This window comes from Oncorhynchus mykiss, chromosome 21, assembly GCF_013265735.2.
Source record: "Oncorhynchus mykiss isolate Arlee chromosome 21, USDA_OmykA_1.1, whole genome shotgun sequence".
Classification (NCBI taxonomy): Eukaryota; Metazoa; Chordata; class Actinopteri; order Salmoniformes; family Salmonidae; genus Oncorhynchus; species Oncorhynchus mykiss.
In genome coordinates, this window is record NC_048585.1 from 48,515,008 (window position 1) to 48,541,328 (window position 26,321).

Below are 26,321 nucleotides of genomic sequence, written 5' to 3' on the forward strand. Positions count from 1 at the left end.
AGTCACTTCATGTTTTGTAGTTTCAATCTGAGAGGCAATGCGTTGAGTGCACAGCACTCCTACGCCAACCCCACTAACAAACAACCCTGTAAAGATGACGTCCACGACAACAAGCCCACTACATCTAGCCTAGAACTACAATCATAATGAAACCCCCATAACTAACCCCAACATCTTTTCACCTTGGAATACTTCAGTAGCTCAAAACCCACTGACAAACAAACCCTGAACAAGACAGTCTAGAACAAAATGCTCAATAGATCTAGCCCTACCCATAGAATTGCATTCAGAACTCCATAAAAACTGATTCATAGAATCCTTGTGGACCCTACCATCATATTGACCCGCCATAACTAGCCTACAGTCGCATATTTTCATCTTGAGACACTTGAAAAGCTTCATACCCATTAAGAGTGGGTCTGTATGGAGTAGAGTGGAGTTGGAGTGTACGGTTGGCAAGGCGCTAACTAAAACAGCGTCTCTCTTCACATGTGGATGAGAACAGCTATGGTAATTAGTGTGAGGCATTAGAAGGGGTAGTGGAGTGGCACTGCGGGCCTAAGGGCCTGTGCGTTTACCACGCAGTGACTCGGCCCAATTCATCGTCGCTCCCATCCACCGTGATGGTCCCAGGAGCTGGAGCTCAGGCTGGGTTTGAACTCTCAACTTCAAATCTTATATATGGATAGACATGGACACACATGCAAAATAACAGACTAGAATAATACAATAGCTCATTACAATGCTGAGCACAGTGAGTAGTAATCCAATTTGGAGATTAGCATATCTTGATTTCAGCTTTAGACTTTATGGCGTTTCATAAAATGTTATGCCGGAGGGGAATTGTACCTGCCTGGTCAATGTGCTCCATTCTGGTTCTGGTGAAAAGTGCTTAAAATGCATATAGCTGTCCAAACTGTGATCTATTGCCTAACAGAGTTAACCAGCACCCCCATTCATTTAACCTTCAACCTGTATTACAATACTTCAATTTAATATGACTTAGGGTGGGAGTGATCCATTCAGTCTCTCTTACAGCACAAAGCAACTAAAAACAGCTGAGGGATGGGCCTGGAGAAATTGAACCACTCTCAAATTAAAAGACAGAGCTTTGGATGCAGGGATTGACCATGAGATCACAATTATAGTTTTAACTATGTTTGGAGCTGTACAGTGTTTGCTTACAATCACATTGTTAACAAACAATGGAGTTAAACGGTCTTATATTTTGGATTCTGATGTGAATGACAAAGTGAAAATATGTTAGAAATGTTTAATTGAAAATGAAATACAGAAATCTAATTTTAGAAGTATTCCCAATACATGTTAGAATCATCTTTCTAAGTAAGTTTCCAAGAGCTTTGCACAACTGGGTTGTACAATATTTGTACAATATTTTTATTTTCTCAAGCTCTGTCAGGTTGTTTGTTGATCTTTGCTAGACAGCCATTTAAGTCTTGCCATATATTTTCAAGCAGATTTAAGTCAAACTGTAACTAGGCCACTCAGGAACATTCAATGTAACCTTGGTAAGCAACTCACTGGTATATTTGGCCTTGTGTTTTAGGTTATTGTCTTACTGAAAGGTGAATTCATCTCCCAGTGTCTGTTGGAAAGCAGACAACCAGGTTTTCCTCTAGGGTTTTGCCTGTACATAGCTCTATTCCGTTTCTTTTTAGCCCCCCCCCCAAAAAAAAACTCCCTAGTCCTTGCTGATGACAAGCATACCCATAACATGATGCAGAAAACACCAAGCTTGAAAATATGGTGAGTGGTACTCAGTGATGTGTTGCGTTGGATTTACCCTAAACATAAAGCTTTGTATTCAGGACAAAGTTCATTTCTTTGCTACATCTTTTGCATATTACTTTACTGCCTTATTGCAAAATGGATGAATGTTTTTGGAATATTTGTATTATGTAAAGGCTTCCTTCTTTTCACTCATTGTATTGTGTAGTAACTACAATGTTGTGGATCCAGACTCAGTTTTCTTCTATCAAAGCCATTCAACTCTGTAACTGTTTTAAAGTCCTTCCTTTCCGGTAACTGAGTTAGGAAGGACGCCTGTATCTTCGTGACTGGGTGTATTGATACACCATCCAAATATATATTCAATGTTCGTTTATTTTTACCAATCTACCAATAGGTGCTCTTCTTTGCGAGTCATTGGAGAACCTCCCTGATCTTTGTGGTTGAATCTGTTTGAAATTCACTGCTCGACTAAGGGACCTTACAGATAATTGTATGTGTGGGGTACAGAGATGAGGCAGTCAGTAAAAAAATATGTTAAACACTATTATTTCACACAGAGTGAGTCCATGCAACTTATTATGTGACTTAAGCAAATGTTTACTCCTGAAATTACTTAGGCTTGCCATAACAACTGGGTTGAATACTTACTGACTCAAGACATTTCAGCTTTGAATTCTTAATTAATTAAACATAATTCCTCTTTGACATTATGGGTTATTGTGTGTGGCCAATGACAAAAAAAATCGAAATATAATCCATTTCAATTCAGGCTGTAACACAACAAAATTTGGAAAAAGTGAATACTGAAGGCATTGTACAGTAAATCATTCAACTGTGATATATTGCCTAATAGAGTTATATAAAACATAGGAAAATGACAGATGTCTACACTGTGCCTTTAAGAATCAAACAAAAACGTGTTCTAAAGAAAAGTCCACCGTCCTGTGTGTCCCCCCCCCCCCTCAGAAACAAACAAACCACACACACACACCGTGGCCTACCTGTCCTTTTGCGCCTCTGATCTTTCTGAAGCGAAAAGATGACCATCAAAGCACCCATGCTGCCCCCCTGTACCCGTCTTGATCAGTGATCCAGAAGTCCTGTGCTACTGCTAGTTTTGACGAAGCTACAGCTATCACAGGTTGCTGGCTTGTGAGTTGAGCAGAGTAGAGCTGGTGAGCTGCAACTACAACAGTCTCTGGTCCCTGCTTCCCCTTTTATCCACCCAGGCTTAGTGGGCTGGGCACTCAACAAGGGTGTGAAGTGGGGAGTCGAGCGCTCGTGCCTCCCTTTTTCAGTTTTTAATCCCCCCCCCCCCCCCCCCTCCTCATTTTCTCTCTGAAGTAGTTGCTTCGGAGGAGAGTGCTGCTGTGCTGCCTGGCTACTTTGTACCATTTGAGCACCTACGAGATTAATTGACCTCTCTGAGCAGGAGCCAGGCACTCGCTGTGGGGAATAGTAAGGCCACTATTTCAACAGATACCCTTTCACAGAGGGAAGGAATCGAGGGAGAAATAGGAGGGAGGGAACTCAAACATAAATATTGTTGCTTGCCATTAGTGAATAGGTCTCCTTTAACTATAGCCCCCATGCTGTGAAAGAGAGTGGAAAACCCATAGGCAGCCACCGCCACTGTAGATATTTAAATTACAAGCGAGGCAATCACTTGAGAATTACGTCCATCTGAACCATTTCAATCCTCAAAGGGGGAACCAATTTTTAAAAAGCAGATTCATGGGTGAGGAGACACCTATTTTTCCGATTCTGCCAGTGTATTCTGATTCTTTATGCAACATAGACATGTTTTTCAAAGGATGCGATGAGATCCGGGAAATTACAATGGAATAACATACCTTGCTGCGAATTACCTTCAATACAGTAATCCAGTATTCTTTTTTAAATCCCAATTATGTAAGCGGAATTTCATTTAATCAATCACAGTCATTGAGTCCTGTAATTGCAATCACAACATTCATAATACAAGGGAACATCAATGGGAAACATGTAATCAAAAACGCACAAAAGACTGAGAAATATGATTGATATGCAGAGAGCATAAAACATCTAGCATCAACAGGTTGTACAGGAAGAGAGACGTGTTTTAAAAGGCAAACCTTTCCAAAGACTCCCTCAAAATGTGATTTAAAGTTTTTAAAGGAGACCCTTTGCCTGCCAATTTGCGGTGGACACAAAAGCCTTTATGGATGGTCAGAGAAGACGAAGGACTGACATGGTCTCGCACCTTAAAAATATCCCTGGCACTCTCGACGACTGTTCCCTTTCACACAACAACATTTTAAAAAACTTCTCTCTGCCACACCCTCAGAACCCTTGGCAGTCTTTTCAAAGAACATTGGTGGTCCAATTCACCACACAACCGCCCACAGTCAAGTACCAATCTCCCCACCCCATTATTCAGCTTCCTTCCTCTTCGGTGTTAACATTGCTGTTCTGGGGCCTGCGACAAATAAGAGTCTGAGGTAGAAGCAAGTATGTGGGGCTGGGGATGATGAAAACAACTCCCAGCATGGCATGAGCAAGGACTAAGAGCAGTATGGAGACCCCTAACATAGAAATCTACCTGGCAGTGTGGCCATCCTTGAGGTCAGAGGTCCTTTGTGTCGTTCGCTGCCCTGGATCTACATTGCAATTGGGTTTCTCTCAAGGAGTCAGAGTCCGAGCTACAGGGGCTTGAAAACTAAATTACAGCCAGAACCACTCTGGCCAGCTCAGAGAAATAGATAGCTTTGTTGTGGTAGGGAATAGGGCTACTTCGTAAGGCTGCTGTCACTTTAAAATGTATTTTCTTTGCCTCCAGTGGTGCTTTTCAGACCGTTGGTCACAGTGGGAAAGAGATTGTAATTTGTTGGACAATATCTTCACTAAGCCCTTGGATTTAAAGGTTTATCTTAAATTAAATTCTGGAATGTTTGCATTGCAAATGGATTAGGCTTGGTTCAACATCTGATCAATATACAATATATGAAGTGACAAAAGATCAGCCCAAAAGAAACTAAGAAAATGCACTTCTAATAACTTATTGTAAACAGCTTCACAGACAGCTCGTAACTACTGAGGACTGTAGACAGTTCCTAACTGCCCGGAACCACAGACAGTTCCTAAATAGTGAAATGCATTGATATTAATAACTGCGAGGCTCGCAATAATCCCAAACTGCAGGAGAATGGAGAATAGTACATGCAGGATGAGAAGCAACCCATCAGTGGCAGAGAAGTATTGGGCCAACAAGACTTTCAATGGTACATCCCGTTTCAAAGCTCTTCACTGTGGCCTGTTGGCACAGATCTGGAATCAGATTATCTTCCCCAAAATCCTTAACCTAATCATCAGGGGGTAAAAACAAAACTGACCTTAGATTAGTGTGTCTAGGGGCAACCACATCCTATCTTGACTGCTGTCTGCAGCTACCTCTTTAGGTGCATTAGCTCTGGCGACACCTCAAGCACCCTGCCATCCACTGAGCCTGTGGACCTAAAAGTCTTGATGCTTGTTGAATGTAGCCTCTGACTAGCAATGTAAAAATGCAATATTGATTGCATCTGCTCCTGATCTACAGTAGCCCAGCGAGGATCATTCCAAGGGCAAAGTCATTATTTTGACACCGTAATGCCTTCTATTAATAAAAAAGATTAGATGCCTCACTAGATCAATCATCGTCATTTCATCTGCAGTAAGGCTTACTTCATCTGTGTGCAGAGATATCATGTCAGAATCATGCCCCTTGTTTTAACTGGTAAACCTCTAAAATGGCATGCTGTCACAAGCTGCTGTCCCTACCTAAATTGCCAGAGAATAATGATTCTTGACTATTAATCACACTGCGCTCATAAGTCAAATTAATTTGTTGTGTTGTTGTTTTTCTCTTCGGGATCGGTGTCCCATCCATGGGACGGTTGAGCTAACGTAGGCTAATGCGATTAGCATGAGGTTGTAAGTAACAAGAACATTTCCCAGGACATAGACATATCTGATATTGGCATAAAGCTTAAATTATTTTTAATCTAACTGCACTGTCCAATTTACAGTAGCTATTACAGTGAAATAATACCATGCTATTGTTTGAGGAGAGTGCACAGTTTTGAACATGAAAAGTTATCAATAAACCAATTAGACACATTTGGGCAGTCTTGATAAAACAAATTGAACAGAAATGCAATGGTTCATTGGATCAGTCTAAATCTTTGCACATACACTGCTGAGATCTAGTGGCCAAAATCTAAATTGCAGCTGGGCTGTAATAATACATTATGGCCTTTCCCTTGCATTTCAAAGATGATGGTACAAAAAACAATACAAAAGAACGGTTGTTTTTTTCTTTGTATTATCTTTTATCAGATCTAATGTGTTATATTCTCCTACATTCCTTTCATATTTCCACAAACTTCAAAGTGTTCCATTTCAGGTTCTAACTCAATTTGTTGGAAAATCACTCTCCTTGCATATTTTTCCTACACATTTTTTGATAGTTGTGTGATTTATCATGATTTTTAAAAGAAGCTAAATCGAACAGATTTTGATATCAAGGAAAGAGAACACATGCCTTCACAGAAACAACATGATTTTTTCCTTAGAGGTTGTTTGATTCGATTTGGTTCAACAGTATGTCAGAATAAAGCAAGGTGCTGTGTTGAAGTTGAGTTCATTGCACAGACGACCCAGTCAGTGGGTGCCACACGTATTTGATTTGCAGAGACACTTTCAGAAACACCCATTAAAATCTAGCTCCGCTCTGGCGGTTATCACGGTTTCCAATGTACAAGCAGGGAATGGAAAGCGGTCTCATTTCATCATGCTCAATGAGCTGACTGACTCAACGTGTGGCTCTTCTGTATCTCACCTTGTTTATTCTACTGTGTCAGACATTGTTTGCACCCCAAATGGCACCCTATTCCCTATAGAGTGCACTACTTTTGACCAGGACCCATAGGGCTCTGGTCAAAAGTAGTACACTTTGTAGGGATTGGGTGCCATTTGGGACATAGTGACAATGGAACAAAGCTGATTAATTGAACCTCGTTCATCTAACCCTTATCAGTAATGAGTAATATTTTTCATGTGAATTACTGAGAGTACTAAATTACCGGTCAAAAGTTTTAGAACACCTACTCATTCAAGGGTTTTTCTTTATTTTTATTATTTTCTACATTGTAGAATAATAGTAAATACATCAAAACTATAACACATATGGAATCACGTAGTAACCAAAAAAGTGTTAAACAAATCAAAATGTATTTTATATTTGAGATTCTTCAAATAGCCACCCTTTGCCTTGATGACAGCTTTGCACACTCTTGGCATTCTCTCAATCAGCTTCACCTGGAATGTTTTTCCAACAGTCTTGAAGGAGTTCCCACATATACTGAGAAATTGTTGGCTGCTTTTCCTTCACTCTGCGGTCCGACTCATCCCAAACCATCTCAATTGGGTTGAAGTCAGGGGATTATGGAGGCCAGGTCATCTGATGCAGCATTCCATTACTCTCATTCTTGGTAAAATAGCCCTTACACAGCCTGGAGGTGTGTTGGGTCATTGTCCTGTTGAAACACAAATGATAGTCCCAAGCGCAAACCAGATGCGATGGCGTATTGCTCCAGAATGCTGTGGTAGCCATGCTGGTTAAGTGTGCTTGGAATTCTAAATAAATCACAGACAGTGTCACCAGCAAAACCCCCCCACATCATAACACCTCCTCCTCAATGCTTTACGATAGGAAACAAGCGTAGATCATCCGTTCACAAAGACACAGCGGTTGAAACCAAAAATCTCCAATTGGGACTGCAGACCAAAGGACACATTTCCACCAGTCTAATGTCCATTCCTTGTGTTTCTCTTCTTATTGGTGTCCTTTAGTAGTGGTTGCTTTGCAGCAATTTGACCATGAAGACCTGATTCACACAGTCTCCTCTGAACAGTTGACGTTGAGATGTGTCTGTTACTTGAACTCTGTGAAGCATTTATTTGGGCTGCAATTACCCGAGGCTGGTAACTCTAATGAATGTATCCACTCCAGCAGAGGTAACTCTGGGTCTTCCATTCCTGTGACGGTCCTCATGAGAGCCAGTTTCATCATAGCGCTTGATGGTTTTTGCGACTGCACTTGAAGAAACTTTCAAAGCTCTTGAAATGTTCCATATTGACTGACATTCATGTCTTAAGGTAATGATGGACTGTCATTTCTCTATGCTTATTTGAGCTGTTCTTGCCATAATATGGACTTGGTCTTTTACCAAATAGGGCTATCTTCTGAATACCACCCCTTACCTTGTCACAACACAACTGATTGGCTCTAATGCATTAAGAAGGAAAGATCGTCAGCTCCAGAGTTCCTCTGTGGAGATGGGAGAACCTTCCAAAAGGACAACCATCTCTGCAGCACTCCACCAATTAGGCCTTTATGGTAGAGTGGCCAGACGGAAGCCACTCCTTCGTGAAAGGCACATGACAGCCCACTTGGAGCTTTCAAAAGGGCACCTAAAGGACTCTCAGACAATGAGAAACAAGATTCTCTGGTCTGATGAAACTCTTTGGCCTGAATGCCAAGCGTCACATCTGGAGGAAACGTGGCACCATCTCTACGGTGAAACATGGAGATGGCAGCATCATGCTGTGGGGATGTTTTTCATTGGCAGGGACTAGGAGACTAGTCAGGACTGAAGGAAAGATGAATGGAGAAAAGTACAGAGAGATCCTTGATGAAAACCTGCTCTAGATAGCTCATGACCTCAGACTGGGGGGGAAAGGTTCACCTTCCAACAGGACAACGACACTAAGCACACAGCCAAGACAATGTAAGAGTGGCTTCGGGACAAGTCTCTGAATGTCCTTGAGTGGCCTAACCAGGACTTGAGCCCAATCGAACATCTCTGGAGAGACCTGAAAACAGCTAAGCAGCGACACTCCCCATCCAACCTGACAGAGCTTGAGCAGATCTGCAGAGAAGAATGGGAGAAACTCACCAAATACAGGTGTGCCAAGCTTGTAGCGGCATACCCAAGAAGACTCGAGGCTGTAATCGCTGCTAAAGGTGCTTCAACAAAGTACTGTGTAAAGGGTCTGAATACTTATGTAAATGTGATACTTCAGTTTACACTTTGTCATTGTGTGTAGATGAGAATTGAAGAGGGCAGCCCATAAAAGACGAAGGATATCACGGCTCTGGAAAGATTATGTATGGAAGAATTATCTAAGATACCTCACAACGTGTTCTCCAATTTCAAAGGTACAGTGTCACTATCTTTGCAAGGGGACAGCACTAGAGTATTGAAAACAGGGCTGCCAATAATTTGTCTTATTTATTTTATAGCCTTTTTTGCTCACCTTTATCAAGGGTGCCAATCATTTTGGAACAGACTGTGTCCTGAGGCATACAGTACATGTGTACATGTAGCATATGCCTCAGGACATGTAATTAACACTTGCACGCTATGTTCCCAGTCATTTTTTCTGGGGTCGTGTCAGGGACCAGGACATTTTGACATGAATGTGTTTCACATTTTCAGTGCGTCAGCTTTACCCACAATAGGGTTCTACTCATGTTCATAGATACTATTCTCAAAACAAATTCAGACTGTAATATTACTGAATAATAATGTAGCAAACTACCAGGATTAACGTTGCATCCAATGTAAACTACAGTAATTCATGCGGAACACAGCCATTACATATATAATCCTCCCCAACTTCTATAGATGTCTAGAGAGGCTATGGGGACAAGAGTAACAGCCGCCAGTCGCAACTGTGGTGTAGTGCTGATGTTTGGACAACAGATGGAGCTATAGGCTTCAGAGACGTTTTCAGAAACGCCATTAAAATCTAGCTCCGCTCTGGCAGTTATCACAGTTTCCAATGTACAAACAGAGAATGGAAAGCGGTCTCATTTCATCATGCTCAATGAGCTGACTGACTCAACGTGTGTCTCTTCTGTATCTCACCTTGTTCATTCTACTGTATCAGACATGGTTTAGGTCCCAAATGGCACCCTATTCCCTATATAGTGCACTACTTTTGACCAGGACCCATAGGGCTCTTGTCAAAGGTAGTGCAATTTGTAGGGATTAGGGTGCCATTTGGGACAAAACTACTACGGAACAAAGCTGATTAATTGAACCTCATTCAACTAAACATTATCAGTAATGACTAATATTTTTGGTATTACACTACCGGTCAAAAGTTTTAGAACACCTACTCATTCAAGGGTTTTTCTTTATTTTGACAATTTTCTACATTGTAGAGTAATACTGAGACATAAAAACTATGACATAACAATTACGGAATCATGTAGTAACCAAAAAAGTGTTCAAGAAATCAAAATATATTTTATATTTGAGGATTCTTCAAATAGCCGCCCTTTGCCTTGACAGCTTTACACACTCTTGGCATTCTCTCAACAAGCTTCACCTGGAATGCTTTTCCTACAGTCTTGAAAGAGTTCCCACATATGCTGAGCACTTGTTGGCTGCTTTTTCTTCACTCTGCGGTCCGACTCATCCCAAACCATCTCAATTTGGTTGAAGTCGGGGGATTATGGAGGCCAGGTCATCTGATGCAGCACTCCATCACTCTCCTTCTTGGTAAAATAGTCCTTACACAGCCTGGAGGTGTGTTGGGTCATTGACTAAGCCCAAAACTGACATGGTGTATCGCTAAAGAATGTGTGTGCCTTGAATTCTACATAAATCACAGACAGAGTCACCAGCAAAGCACCCCCACATCAAAACACCTCCTCCTCCATGCATTACGATGGGAAATACACATGTGTAGATCATCCGTTCACAAAGACACAGGGTTGAAACCAAAAATCTCCAATTTGGTCTCCGGACCAAAGGACAAGAGAAATACCATACTGAAAGACTCTCAGCTAAATAACATATTGTCAATATGGCCAAAAGGTCCTAAGGTCACAGCCACGATGTATACCCTCTGCTTGTTCATGTCATTCTACAAGAGTCAAGATAACCTTTTCATTATATTACTTAATTAATCCTCTTCATGCCTTGAGGCACATAAGGCGGCCACAAGAGAGCGCCACTGCTTCAGGTCTGAAGCCTTCTTGCTGAGGGTTCCGCAGATCAGGCCACACTATCTCCTTTTCGATTTAACTTTTCCATGTCTCTTTTGGGCGTCCTGGCTTTCGCCTCCCATCTGGTGTCCAGCATAGGGCAATCACATGGTGTGCGATCCGGTGGTAATCTGCATACATGTCCCAGCCATAGTCATTATATTATTTGGCCAACACATCCACAGGATTCTTCAGTGCTTTGTTTTGAAATGTTTCCAGTTTGTGTTAATAAAAGCTGGGATGTTCCAACATTCTGACCTATATCGGAGAACGCTGATTTTGAGTGGTAGGCTGATATACCTTGGCTCTCGATACAGGTCTTAACATGGCAAAGGCCTGATTCCCTTTACTGAGCCTAGTGGTCACATCACTCATGGAATCGCCACCTTTGGTCACCTTGCTCCCAAAATGAACTCGTCCACCTCTTCCAGGGCAGTGTTGTTGACGTTGATTGGTGTGTTGATTTTGTCGTTCATTCTCATGCCTTTTGTCTTTTGAATGTTGATGTTGAGGCCTGCCATTTGTGTGATATCTGCCATCTTTTGAGTTTTTGCCTGCATGTTCTGATGAGGACTTGCAAGGAGACAGAGGTCATCTGCACAGTCCAGATCTTCAAGCACTGGGTCAAGTGTCCATCTGATCCCACATTTTCCATATGTTGTGGTTTCCTCCCTCAGCCAGTTGTTTGCAAGGATGAACAGTGAGAGAATATGCATCGTTGTCCTTCACTATATTACTCCACATGATAATCTTGCTGTGAGAACTGTGTTAGGGAATGTTCATCCATTCAATTTTAAATCAAGAGATCTGACTCATCATCTGAGTCATGAAATACAATTACTTAGTGTCGTGGAATGAGAACCGGAACATAAATGTCCATAAATGTACCCGTATAATCTACAAAACACATAATCAGCATTTAACACCCCCACCATTAAAGATAGCTTTGCTCTCCCTAAAATCTGAGGGAAATGTTCTTCAAATAAAATTCTCAAAAATAACCACAAAGCTTTTACTACACTTACCAACTGACTCACTTGTTTTTACTAGACTTAGATGAGGGCATGAAAGGATATAGACAATATAAATAGTGGAAAACTTAGTAAAAGGGCCATCAAAAGGACAACAGATCTGTCTCCCCCACAAACTATAGGCCTACAATCCTGACTGTATATTACCTTAAAAGTGTGTCTCAAGATTCCAATCCAAACACTTAGTATTCAGGTCGGCCAACTAATCCTTGTACATTTGTAATGGCGGTTTTGCATCTTGGCCATTTGGGGAATCAGTGATTGAGCGGATAGTAGGGCACTGTATCTTTTTTAATTATTTTTTCAAACTGCAAGCAGAGCAGTCCCACTTTCAGAGGAAGTGAAATTGAAGTGCCTCGGGAATACTATTTTAGTGTTTTCAGCAGTATGATGGGAAGGTTTAACAAAACTGGCGAGTGAAATCGAGGAATCCCAAAAAGTTGTTTTATTTTTTTTTTAAAGGCAGGAATTAGCCAGAGGGGAAGCAAAAGGAGAGCAGCAACCCAATAAATGTGATCGTTCCAAAAAGACTGAACAGACGTTTTCCTCTCGCTCCTCTTTGCCAAAATATATAAATTAAAAACCACACTATGGAGTCCCTAACACAAGCATAAGAGGTGCCTGCTTAAAGTAATGATGCCACCTAGCCCAACTCAGCAGTGTGTAAACACAACGCATCAACTGATCCAGGGACTACTTGGCTGTCTTACCCATGCATGGGAAGATCAGGCAGGACCGGTGTACGGGTGTAAGGAGAACTGATCTAGAATCAGTTGAGGATAAAACGAGCATCCCAGTAGGCTACAGTGCTTGCCTGAGCAGCAGTTGGTGAAAGCACGCAGGCCCCTAATATGCCATGGCACAGATGCCTGTTTCCAAACAGGTCTGCAACCTGCTGTTTCTAATTACAGCCCAATTAAGACAACGGCCTTCTGAGGACGCTGGAGGCACTGGGTGCGGGCATGCGTTAGGGTTGTTTGCGTTGTCATGGAACAGAGCAGACGGCTTAGATTAGTGGGTGCTCATCTGTGTGTGTGTCTGTGTGTGTGTGTGTGTGTGTGTGTGTGTGTGTATGTGTGTGTGTGTGTGAGAAAAAAAAAGGAAAGATTGAAGGTCTACTGTATGAAGTGTCTGTGTGTACGTACACTGAACAAAAATATAAACACACCATGTTAAGTGTTGGTCCCATGTTTCATGAGCTGAAATAAAATAAATGAAATGTTCCATACGCACACAAAGCTTATTTCTCTCAAATTTTGTGCACACATTTGTTTACATCCCTGTTAGTGAGCATTTTTCCTTTTCCAAGATAATCCATCCACCTGACAGGTGTGGCATAACACGAAAGTGATTAAACAGCATGATCATTACACAGGTGCACCTTTTGCTGGGGACAATAAAATGCACTCTAAAATGTGCAGTTTTGTCACACAGCACATTGCCGTGCTGACTGCAGGAATGTCCACCAGAGCTGTTACCAGAGAATTAAAGGTTAATTTCTCTACCATAAGCCACCTCCAATGTAATTTTTGAGAATTTGGCAGTACGTCCAACCGGCCTCACATCGCAGACCACGTGTATGGCGTCGTGTGGGCGAGCGGTTTTCTGATGTCAACAATGGGGCGGCAGGGTATCCTAGTGGTTAGATAGTTGGACTAGTAACCGAAAAGGTTGCAAGTTCAAATCCCCAAGCTGACAAGGTAGAAATCTGTCGTTCTGCAACGTGAACAGGCAGTTAACCCACTGTTCCTAGGCCGTCATTGAAAATAAGAATTTGTTTTTAACTGCCTTGCCTAGTTAAATAAAGGTACAATTTTAAAAAAAATTGAAAATGTGAACACAGTGCCCAATTGTGGCGGTGGGTTTATGGTATGGGCAGGCATAAGCTATGGACAACGAACACAATTGCATTTTATCGATGGCAATTTGAATGTACAGAGATACCATGACAAGAGCCTGAAGCCCATTGTTGTGCCATTCATCCGCCGCCATCACCTCATCTTTCAACATGATAATGCACGGCCCTATGTCGCAAGGAAATGTAAACAATTCCTGGAAGATGAAAGTGTCCTCGTTCTTCCATGGCCTGCATACTTGACTAGAAATGTTACCCATTGAGCATGTTTGGGATGCTCTGGATTGACGTGTATGACAGCGTGTTCCAGTTCCAGTCAATATATTCAACAACTTCTCACAGCCATTGAGGGGGAGTAGAACAACATTCCATAAGGACACAATCAGCAGCCTGATCAACTCTATGCGAAGGAGATGTGTTGTGTTGCTTGAGGCAAATGGTGGTCACACCAGATACGGACTGGTTTTCTGATCCACGCCTCTACCTTTTTTTTAAAGGTATGTGTGACCAACAGATGCATATCTGTATTCCCAGTCTTGTGGGCCTAATTAATTCATTTCAGTTGACTTATTTCCTTATATGAACTGTAACTCAGTAAAATCTTTGAAATTGTTGCGTTTATATTTTTGTTCAGTGTAGTTAGGTGTGTGAAGGACAAGTAACATGTTAGTGAAGGCTCCCAATCCTGCTATGTACTCCTGTCAATCTCACATATTTTAGTAAAGACTAAAATATGTGATGTCAAAAGGCAAAAGGGCACTTTACCAGATGGTACCCTTGCTGAATACATAAGTGGGCATGTTGCCCCATGAGAGTTGACACATCACATCATCATCAATCACTGACAAACATGACCTCCAAAAAATGCTTTCTTCCCTTTCATGGGCAGTACAGTGCAGAGCCATTGGACTATGCATTACAACCTATCCACCTATGGGCCTCCTGCAGCTTCAGGGCAATGTGGATTAGTTAGAGCCATAGGGATGGGAGCCTTTATCATTTCACACTGTTGAAATTAGCACAAATCTGTCAGGGCACACTTTGGGTTTATGGGGAGATGACCTAAATCACTGGTCCTAGGTCAGATATTGTTTACCCCCACTAACATTCAAGGTTAAGATTGGGGTTAGGGTAACTTGATCCTAGATGTGCAGTGAATTTCTATCTCAAGCAGTTTATTAGACCTCATTCGCCCATCATGGCCCTGTGGTTATGTGGGACTGGGTAGTGCGGACACAGACAAGGCAGCAGGACCGGTTGGACGCCCATCCTAGTAGCACCTGCTCCAGTCTATCTGTAATTAGCACAACCCCACCTGACGCCATCCTGGACCCTGGAGCCATAACCTTTGTCAGTTTCCATTATCACACCAAGTCATGCTGCTAAACACTGTCACAGAGCCCACCATCTCAGGTCAGCATGTTACAGTACAACCAGCTCTAAAAGGCACAACTCCAAAACATTTATATTCCAACGATAATATAGGAAATGAGTACGCTTGGCCCATTAATTCATACTTTGTCGTCAAACGGACACCTCAAATCATGCCAAGAACACTAATTGATGACACATGTGCAGGTGATAATTGTGCATTATAATGAATCATTTCTGCTGACATCTGGCTCGAGGTGTAAACATTGAGGTGTAAACAAAGAAGTGTAAACAAAGAGGTGTAAACATTGAGGTGTAAACAATGAGGTGTAAACAATGAGGTGTAAACAATGAGGTGTAAACATTGAGGTGTAAACAATGAGGTGTAAACAATGAGGTGTAAACATTGAGGTGTAAACAATGAGGTGTAAACATTGGGGTGTAAACATTGAGGTGTAAACATTGAGGTGTAAACTTTGAAAATGAGGGTAATAACACTCCAGCAGTAAATCAAATTATACGATCATGAACACAAACACAACTAAGTAAACTATCAAAACGGTAGCAGGGAAAACGTTCCGCATTTGTATTTTCTATAAAAGAGCGGTCCCAATCTCCAAGGCAATATGTTTTCACTCTCGCCCTCCTCTACTCTACTGTTCAATCCAATTTGTTTAAACAAATACAAAGGTTGAACCCAATTGGTTTTCATGGAGGAGGTCAGAGTTGAGCTGGTATATTTGAATGTCTTTTATATTTGACATTTTCACAATGCGATATCCTCTTTGGCTCTGGAGATGGCTATTTGCAAGAGAGTATCTTCGCATGTTTCAGATATGCATTAAGGTGTTCAGAGAGTTGAGATTACAGGAGAGTGATCCATCTCCACTTTATTTGAGGTGCTTCCTGCACACCATTACCTAAGCAGGGTGAAGATGAGATTAAGAGCTTCAGGATGAGGACTAATAGAAATTAAAATCTCGACAGCCGAGTTTACATGAATAATGGGCATTCATTATTTTATTTCTCAAAGTGGGCGAGAGCTCGCCCGAGTCAAAAGGATCGACGAGGTCATCGCTCATGTCAGGTTGTCATGGCGATGATTTATCTGGTGCACTTTTGAGCACATCATTACTTAACTTAAGTCCTCCAGTTTTTTTTTTAAATGTTCACCTTTATTTAACCAGGTAGGACAGTTGAGAACAAGTTCTCATTTACAACTGCGACCTGGCCAAGATAAAGTAAAGCAGTTTGACAAAAACGACAACACAGAGTTACACATGGGATAAACAAACGCACAGTCAATAATACATAGTGTGTGTAAATTAAGTAAGGAGGTAGGCCATAGTAGCGAAGTAATTACATTTTAACAATTAACACTGGAGTGATAGATGTGCAGATGAGGATGTGCAAGCATAAACACCAATGTGCAAAAGAGCAGAAAAAAACAAAAACAAATATGGGGATGAGGTAGGTAGTTGGTTGGATGGGCTATTTACAGATGGGCTGTGTACAGCTGCAGCGATCAGTAAGCTGCTCTGACAGCTGACAATTAAAGTTAGTGAGGGAGATATAGGTCTCCAACTTCAGTGATTTTGCAATTCGTTCCAGTCATTGGCAGCAGAGACCTGGAAGGAAAGGCGGCCAAAAGTGGTGATGGCTTTGGGGATGACCAGTGAAATATACCTGCTGGAGCGCGTGCTATGAGTGTTGCTATGGTGACCCGTGAGCTGAGATAAGGCAGAGCTTTACCTAGCAAAGACTCAGATGACCTGGAGCCAGTGGGTTTGGCGACGAATATGTAGCGAGGGCCAGCCAACGACAGCATACAGGTTGCAATGGTGGGTAGTATATGGGTCTTGGTGACAAAACGGATGGCACTGTGATAGACTGCATCCAATTTTCTGAGTAGAGTGCTGGAGGCTATTTTGTAAATTACATCGCGAAGTCAAGGATTGGTAGGATAGTCCGTTTTACAAGGGTATGTTTGGCAGCATGAGTGAAGGAGGCTTTGTTGCAAAATAGGAAGCCAATTCTAGATTTTACTTTGGAATGGAGATGCTTAATGTTAGTCTGGAAGGAAAGTTTACAGTCTAGCCAGACACCTAGGTATTTATAGTTGTCCACATGTTCTAAGTCAGAACCGTCCAGAGAAGTGATTCTGGGCGGGCGGGCAGGTATCGGTTGAAGAGCATACATTTAGTTTTACTAGCGTTTAAGCGCAGTTGGAGTCCACGGAAGGAGAGTTGTATGGCATTGAAGCTTGTTTGGAGGTTTGTCAACACAGTGTCCAAAGAAGGGCCAGATGTATACAGAATGGTGTCGTCTGCGTAGAGGTGGATCAAATAATCTCCCGCAGCAAGAGCGACATCATTGATATATATACAGAGAAAAGAGTCTGCCCGAGAATTGAACCCTGTGGCACGCCCATAGAGACTGCCAGAGGTCCGGACAACAGGCCCTCCAATTTGACACACTGAACTCTATCTGAGAAGTAGTTAGTGAACCAGGCGAGGCAGTCATTAGAGAAACCAAGGCTGTTGAGTCTGCCGATAAGAATACGGTGATTGACAGAGTCGAAAGCCTTGGCCAGGTTGATGAAGACGGCTGCACAGTACTTTTTTTATTGATGGTAGTTATGATATCGTTTAGGACCTTGAGCGTGCCTGAGGTGCACCCGTGACCAGCTCAGAAACCGGATTAACAGTTTGGGTCTAGAATGTCTCCCCCTTTGAAGAGGGGGATGACTGCTGCTGCTTTCCAATCTTTAGGAATCTCAGACGATATGAAAGAGAGGTTGAACAGACTATTAATATGGGTTGTGACAATGGCAGCGAATAATTTTAGGAAGAGAGGGTCCAGATTGTCTAGCCAAGCTGATTTGTAGGGATCCAGATTCTGCAGCTCTTTCAGGACATCAGTTGTCTGGATTTGGATGAAGGAGAGGCGGAGGATGGGCTTGGGCCATTTGCTGCGGGTGGTGCAGAGCTGTTGGCCGGGATTGGGGTACCAAGGTGGAAAGCGGGACCAGCCATAGAGAAATGCTTATTGAAATTCTCAATTATCGTGAATTTATCAGTGGTGACAGTGTTTCCTAGCCTCAGTGCAGTGGGCAGCTGAGAGGATGTGCTCTTATTCTCCGTAAACTTTACATTGTCCCAAAACCTTTTGGAGTTAGCGCTGCAGGATGCAAATTTCTATTTGAAAAAAACTATCCTTTGCTTTCCTAACTGACTCTGTATATTGGTTCCTGACTTTCCTGAAAAGTTGCAAATCGCAGGAACTATTTGAAGCTAGTGCAGTGAGCCACAGGATGTTTTTGTGCTGGTCAAGGGCAGTCAAGTCTGGAGTGAACCATGGGCTATATCTGTTATTAGTTCTACATTTTTGGAACGGGTGATGCTTATTTAAGGCACTTTTGAAGAACAACCAGGCATCCTCTACTGACGGGATGAGGTCAATATTCTTCCAGGATACCCGGGCCAGGCCGATTAGAATGGCCTGCTCTCAGAAGTGCTTTAGGGAGTGTTTGCCAGTGATAAGGGGTGGTCGTTTGACAGCAGACCCATAACGGACGCAGGCAATGAGGCAGTGATTGTGTTTCACTCTAGACTGATTTACAGTCTACTCCTTGGCTGATTATTTCTTACAGTATATGCATCTGATATTCTAAATGAACTGGGTTGAAATACAGGTGCTGATAGCGGCTTGCAGTGCTTTTAACCTGTCAGAGTGCAGGTTTTTAGGTGGTCGTCCTCAAAGGCCCCTGGGTGTGTGTAGTCTGTGTGCGCACGTGCGAACAACCAGTTTCAGAGGAATTCAACAACTCCATGTCATCATCTTATAGAGAAGTGAGAAATGCACCCAGACACCAATTGGTTGCTGGAATCGCACCATCCAACTCCCAACACGTATCCCACCCGCAGCAGTGTGCAGATCACACATCGGCATCCACACCCACATGAAGTGGCGCATGCCATACGCTATAGCCTAAAAGGCGCTATCCAATTCTTGAGTTGTATTAAGCATATCGCTGATGAACCATCAGAGAGCCAATGCCTGAAAACAGCAATACATTCTCCAACACCTGCTCAGTGCTCACACAATCATTCAAACAACCATGTTGAGTATACTTGAATGACAGAATATAAGCTTCATGGGTTTGTATGTACAGTACCAGTCAAAAGTTTGGACACACCTGCACATTCAAGGGTTTTTCTTTATTTGTGAAGACATCAAAATTATGAAATAACACATTTGGAATCATAGATTAAGCAAAAAAAATGTTAAACAAATCAAAATATATACGTTATATTTGAGCTTCTTCAAAGAAGCCATGACAGCTTTGTACACTCTTGGCATTGTGATTTGTTGAATACTTTTTTGGTTACTACATGATTCCATAAATTGTATTTCATAGTTTTGATGTCTTCACAATTATTCTACAATGTATAAAATAGTAAAAATAAAGAAAACTTTTGAATGAGTAGGTGTGTAAACCTTTGACTGGTACTATATGTAAACACAAACAGTATCATGAAAAAGGGATAAGCAGTCATCTTTTAGTCGTCTTCAGACTATGTTCTGTCAGTCACATTGCGAAGCCATTACCACCACAGTGACAGGTGAACCGTGAGCAAGCAGTGTCATCGATATGAACATTAGCGGTAACATCATGGTGCCTGTCAAGGTGTAGCCTGCTTCCCTATTCATAGTCAGCCACTACTTGAATGTGCAAGGAAAACCTTTTCCCTGAGAGATGGCTTACCTGCTGAAAACGATAGCCCCAAACAGACCTAATGAGTGTAACAGAGCTAGCAGTTAATGCTAACACTAACAGGAACGCTGTTTCCTCATGCCCTCCAATCTCCCACACAGCTCTTAGACCTGGAACAGAGAGCTAATGGTAACACAATGCTATCTCCTCATGTAACTGAGAGCTAACGTGTAATGCTAATACAATGCTATCTCATGTAGTGCTGTTGCAATGACCGTATTACCACCACACCAGCAGTCATGAGTCATGACCACAATAAAATTATATGGAACCGTTGAGTCACAGTAATCTCCTCTTAAGCACATAGGCTGTGGTGATTTTAGCATGTAAATTTGGTGGGGAAAACAATAAATACAAATGAGATGCATACAAGCAAAGCCACTACACAACACTAAACAATTTTATTAATTTGACCATAAAGGTGACAAACGGTGCCCACAAACTGTTGGGGCCTACATAAAGTTGTCCCAACAGGAGAGTCCCAATAGCAGTCCCAACACCTTACCACCGCTACACATGGCTATCAGCAGAGCCTTGTTTAGGAGTGAAAAAACATAGCTGATATGGCTGACTTGCTTAAAACAAATGTGGCTTCTACTGACAATTGAGACGTACAAACTATGGCATAAGGGGATGACGCGCAGATCAGAGGTAATCCGTAATTTCGGATTTCGATTAAGACATTAATGAGCGAGCTAGGACGGACATTGTCAATAAAACTCATTTTTCAGCACTTTTGAAATGTATAGTGACAGAATTCAGAACATGGGTTGTTCTTACAGTATTGACCTTGTACACCAAGTCAGAACCGTAGGATAAATAATGGGGGCATATAAACAGACAATGAAGCTCTTACAATATTCAATAACATTTCTCTAAAACAGGCTATAAGCTACACGTGCACCACCAAGTCAGAACGGCAGGCGAAATTATGAGGGGAAAAGTTAAATGATTAGGGTGAGGCACATGGGCTACTAACAGCTTACTACACAACATACACTTAGTATTACTTTCTTAGCTACAGTATGCATGTCTCCCTGGCATGTACATCATTTATGCGGCAGCAAACAAGATCGTTTTGGAATCACCTTGTTGTGCTGTGCTCATGTGAACAGGAAGGTTCAAGGCTAATTTTGACATCAAATTCTGACATTCTCTGGATGTATGGAGCTTCCAAGACAACTGGGAACTCCAGGTCAGAGTCTAAAAACAGTTTTCACTTTGTCATTATGGGGTATTGTGTGTAGATTGATGAGGATTTTTTTTATTTAATCACATTTAGAATAAGGCTGTAACTAACAAAATGTGGAAAAAGTCAAGGGGTCTGAATACTTTACGAAGGCACTGTAAAATAATGGCATGGGATTTAAGTATATCTTATCCGCTAAAAGGACAAGCTTACAGCCTATGGAATGGCGCATAGCCAGATAACATACAGTAGGCCAACTCATATTCTGTTTTTCTGAAATACATTTTCTCCATATCACAATGTTTCTATATTAGACTTTTAATATAGATGTTGAAAAGGCACACATCAGCGGTTTGTATGCGTAGAGGCCTGGAGATGCTAAACATGTGTATGTTAATTAACGGTCAATTACCGTGAGACCGGCAGGCTTTTGCATGACAATAACCATCTGACAAAATTCTATGACCAAAATTCTATGACTGACAGAGCCCGAATCTCATGTAACTGAGAGCGAATAGATGATAGACAGGGCACTTCAATACTAACACTGACTGCTAACTAACTTTCTTGCCATTAGTTAGACTCATTTGCGAGCAACACACTCATATTGCATAATTGGTGTATGCACCTCTCTTATTAGGGTTAATACAAGACGGCTCAAGACCATTTCCATTAGACATCACCTTCACCACCGCTTAACGAAAATTGCAATGCAAAAGCTAGGCTAAAACTAATTACTTTTGATGTCTGGCTTTCTTGTCCTCATTTCAGTAAGATGCCCATTCAGAGGGTGACAGGGAATGTTTTTGGCCAAGGTTTGTCAGCAGTTTGTGTGTCGTATTGTTATCTGCCGTCAGCCTAATTCAGTTACAAACACTTCCCGTAGACACTCAGGGACAACCGGATGATTAATGACACTGGTGGCTTTATGACGATGAAACAGCAGCCATGTTTTAGCCGATTGCCCATGTGAAAACTTCTATACAGTAAATGTCACACAAAAATGAAGGATGTGGGACTGGGCAGTAATCCAGGGTGCATCCTTGTCAACAAGTACAAGTACTGTAGTTGGTTGGCTCTGATTGGGTCTTCATGATGGTAAATGGGATAGTTCACTCCAACATACAAGTTTATCATACATTTACAGACCTCAGAAGTGGGCTATTGTTGAGATGAGTCAATGTTTCGCGCCATCTGTTGTGTAGGGCCTACCTACATCTAGGTATACACATCAATCCCAAATGAATGAGAAAGATGGGCATCACCTAGGAGTTTGTGTATCCGTGTTCAAGATCATAAACAATGCATGAGTTTAACTTGACAGGTAGAAAAGTATACAGTACCCGAATTCTGTATTGCATATATCACTATTGAGCTCAGCCAAAGCTTTGTTTCATTTTAGGACTGTGTCGAGACGATGCCTCTCAATTGAATTGAACACTCCCTCGGGAAGCGAAGTTAAACGTTTAGCATTGTCTATAGGTGTTGAAGGGCAAAGAAATCATCCATATTGATGCCATTAACTGTGGGTCTTAATGGCCTGTTACATGTTGTTATGTCATATGGCCATGGTCAATAGATTTTTTTCTGCAACAAACTACATGCCAGACATAAAATGGACAGGGGTCAATGATTAGGGGACATCGGTCAAGCCTGTATTGAACTTCATCTCCCATGTTGTGGATGGTATGAAAATCTATTGGAAATCAACCAATCCTCCGTTGTTCACGCAATGGAAAGGTCAAATGCTTTACTATCATCTAAACAAGTGTGTGGGCGACGGAGAGAAACAAAATGCAGTTTGAGGCCATGTGGCGGAAAATGATATGGCCGTGGGAGATAGGGGTGATGGCTAGTGGGTCCGGGCAGGTGTGATGTAGTTGACGTTTGCATGACGTCTTCGTTTGTATGTGCATGTTTTGTTTTGTTGCTAAAATATCAAATAGAATTGTATAAAAAAAATGTAAAAAGGTATGTCAAAATGTACCTCAGTACCAGTCATAATAACCATTATACCTAGTGGTCAAACAGGGAAATAGTTCCAATCGTTTTTCCACACCATTCATTATTCCCATAGTGGTTTTTAGAAAAACTTAAAATAAAGTTTTGTGTAGGCTTACCCTGGCGTGACATTTTGATAACCGTGTAAATCTCTCCAGGACAAGGTGACTGATCAATATACTCGCCATGATTTACTCCCCCTCCAACGAATGTATGGGTCAAGGATATCCCAGCCGATCAAACCCTCCCCTGACCAGGCGATGCGGGTCCAATTGGGCGGGGCCTCATGGGTCTCCCGGTCGCGGCCGGCTGCGACACAGCCCGGGATCGAACCCGGGTCTGTAACCTAACACGAAACACAGCCTTTATTTTAAGTGTTTCTAAAAATCCCCTATGGAAAAAATGAATGGTGGAAAAAATGATTGAAACCTGACCGCTAGGTTTTTATGGGTATTTTGACACCTCCACTGTAGGGCTCTTTGGGCTTGCGCTGGTTTTGCCCCTGCTATAAAGAAATAGGCCCACCACGAGTCAGTGCAAAACAGCCCCTTCACCAACTAAACACACACACGAGGTGGCTACAGAGTTCAGATTCCTCTGTGCTCCAGGGCCACTCTTAATGCATTCTGACTGCCGTGCAGTGCCATCCATCTCAGGGGAGAGCAAGGGTAGCTCATCACCCGCTCAGCCTGTCAAAGCCCTGCCATCATCACTGCTCTCCAGGAATACAGACACCCCCATGGAGGGCTGACCAGGGTTTAGGAACGCCCTGGAAATTATACATTTTCAACATTTGTTTGGATTGTAGACCGCTGAGTTTAGGGATATTTCAGACATCGAACAGACTCTCCAAAAGAGTCTGTTCAAATTGATCAGTGAAGTGTGATAATAAACATCACCCAGACTAAATAAATCACCAGAAGGATATCCTCATTGCCCTTCGTTATGAACTCATCATGTCACTCTCCTACCACCATGGAAGTGAAGTATAAGATCAAATACTGGAGCCACCAGGAGCCACCATCCAGTCTATTCCACTGAGGAGCAATGGAGAGTATCATAATGGGTGGCCATACGACTCGTACTGGGTCAATACCACAAATCTATGGAATTCATTTCCTGGCTTCATAGTTCAGGAGCTGAAATTGACTAGGCTCATTGGAGACACTGTTCGGATTGGATTAGAATGGAATGAAGGGGAAATGGCCCCAGATATGAGGGAAATATATGCTAAAAATGACCTACCTCCAAAGTGGAAGACTTGCTTAGGTTGAGAAAAATCAAACAGACGCTTTCAAATGCACACAAACATACACAAATACACACAAACACTTTTCTTTTGAATATCACATGTAGTTCACATGAAGTTCAATTATTGGGAGAGAAATCTATCCCATAATATAAATGGGTTGGGCTCCTCTGAGTCAGTTCTCTCTCAGTCCCTACAAAACATTACTGTGTTAATAACCTTGGCTCCCCTTAGAGGGACCCAGAAGGTACGGTCATATTCACATCCTGACGTACTGAATTAATAGATTCTAGGACATTATGTGCCTTCCAGACATAAAAAGAAACTCTCCTCATGCATGTTTACATTACATTGCCGCCGATTTATAAAACGCCACATAGCGGGGAAGTCTTGGGCTGCAATAATCATGTCAATACAGTACAGTAAAGTTGATATGGGTGTTTCTATGTACACAACCAAACCTAAACCTGTCTTGTAGATCTGAATAAGACATCAGCTACTGTAGCGGCTCTTCCAATGACCAATCCAATAGGAGCACGCTGAAAATGATGCAATAGTAAGTCATTAAAGTGAAAACCCCAGTGTACTTATTGAAATGTACAGATATAGATGTGCACTGTGTTAGGTCTGAGTGATATGGCCTGAAAATCATATCTTGACTTTTTCAAACTTATGGGTGATTCACAATATATATCTCAATTTTGTAAAATGTTTTTCTCTAAATAAGCTTTGTTGTACAATTAAAAGTAAAACACATAGCACTTCAAACAGTCAGCTATAATCTGATGAATTGCAATCTTGTGAAACATAAGCCTTCCACAACCATAAGAACCACGAATAATTGTATTATTTTATCAAAATATACTGAACAAAAATATAAACGCAACATGCACAATCTCAACTATTTTACTGTGTTACAGTTCATAAGAAAATCTGTTAATTGAAGTACATCTATGGATTTCACATGATTGGGTGGGGGCGCAGCCATGGGTGCACCTGGGAGGGCATACACACACTGAGGAGCCAGGCCCAGCCAATCAGAATGAGTTTTCCCCACAAAAGGGCTTTATTACAGACAGAAATACTCCTCAGTTTAATCATCTGTAGTTGTGAGACCATTTAGACGTACTGACAAATTCTCTAAAACGACATTGGTTTATGGTAGAGAAATTAACATTACATTCTCTGGCAACTGCTCTGGTGGACATTCCTGCAGTCAGCAATTGCACACTCCCTCAAAACGTGAGACATCTGTGGCATTGTGTTGTGTGACAAAACTGCACATTTTAGAGTGGCCTTTTATTGTCCCCAGCACAAGGTGCACCTGTGTAATAATCATGCTGTTTAATCAGCTTCTTGATATGCCACAAATGTCAGAAGGATGGATTATCTTGCCAAAGGAGAAATGCTCACAAACAGGGATGTAAACAAATTTGTGCCAAAAATTGGGAAGATTAGCTTTTTGTGCCTCTGGAAAATGTCTGGGATATCTTATTTCAGCTCATGAAACATGGAATCAACACATTACATGTTGCGCTTATATTTTTTGTTCAGTAAAGTTTAACCTGCTTTTTTGCAATAATCACTGACCTGACTTTCAAGTCTGTCTATGAAAACGCCCTTTTTGTTAAAAATTTGACCAGTATCATGCATAATGCAGATTCAGTAATAATGACTAACTTCTTGTAGCAGGCATTATAGAAAATAAACAATCTCTAAAGCACAAGCCAGCTGAACGTTACATTTCAAGTTTAGCCAACTTGGATCTATTTGCTAGCTAACAAGGCAGAATCAATGTTCAGGTATTGCAGCACATTGAGATGTCAACCCGTGTGATGGAACCACTTCGTAGACTCATACCGCTTTTCTTGATGTTGATATGAGGTGAGCGCACCCCCTCTGATGTACACGCAGACAAACACACGGGCTACAAAATGGGCTAATATACAAATACATTCACAAAAAACGGACATGCACAAAACACATTTTAGCTAACAAAAGGTGTTAACACAGACAC

At 41.8% G+C, this 26,321-nt stretch overlaps 1 protein-coding gene across 3 annotated transcripts in view; it reads right to left on the reverse strand.

The window, feature by feature from the left end:
• Nucleotides 1-26,321, reverse strand: part of LOC110500612 (Kv channel-interacting protein 4) — a 232,830-nt gene that overhangs the window by 94,373 nt on the left and 112,136 nt on the right. The window contains exon 1 of one of the 3 annotated variants that reach the window (XM_021578067.2): nucleotides 2,754-2,933. The exons of the other annotated variants lie outside the window; for them this stretch is intronic. Within the exon in view, the coding sequence (XP_021433742.2) occupies nucleotides 2,754-2,811 (58 nt within the window). The 5' untranslated portion in view covers nucleotides 2,812-2,933. Of the gene's footprint in view, nucleotides 1-2,753; nucleotides 2,934-26,321 lie in introns of those variants that run through there. 3 annotated transcript variants of the gene reach the window in all.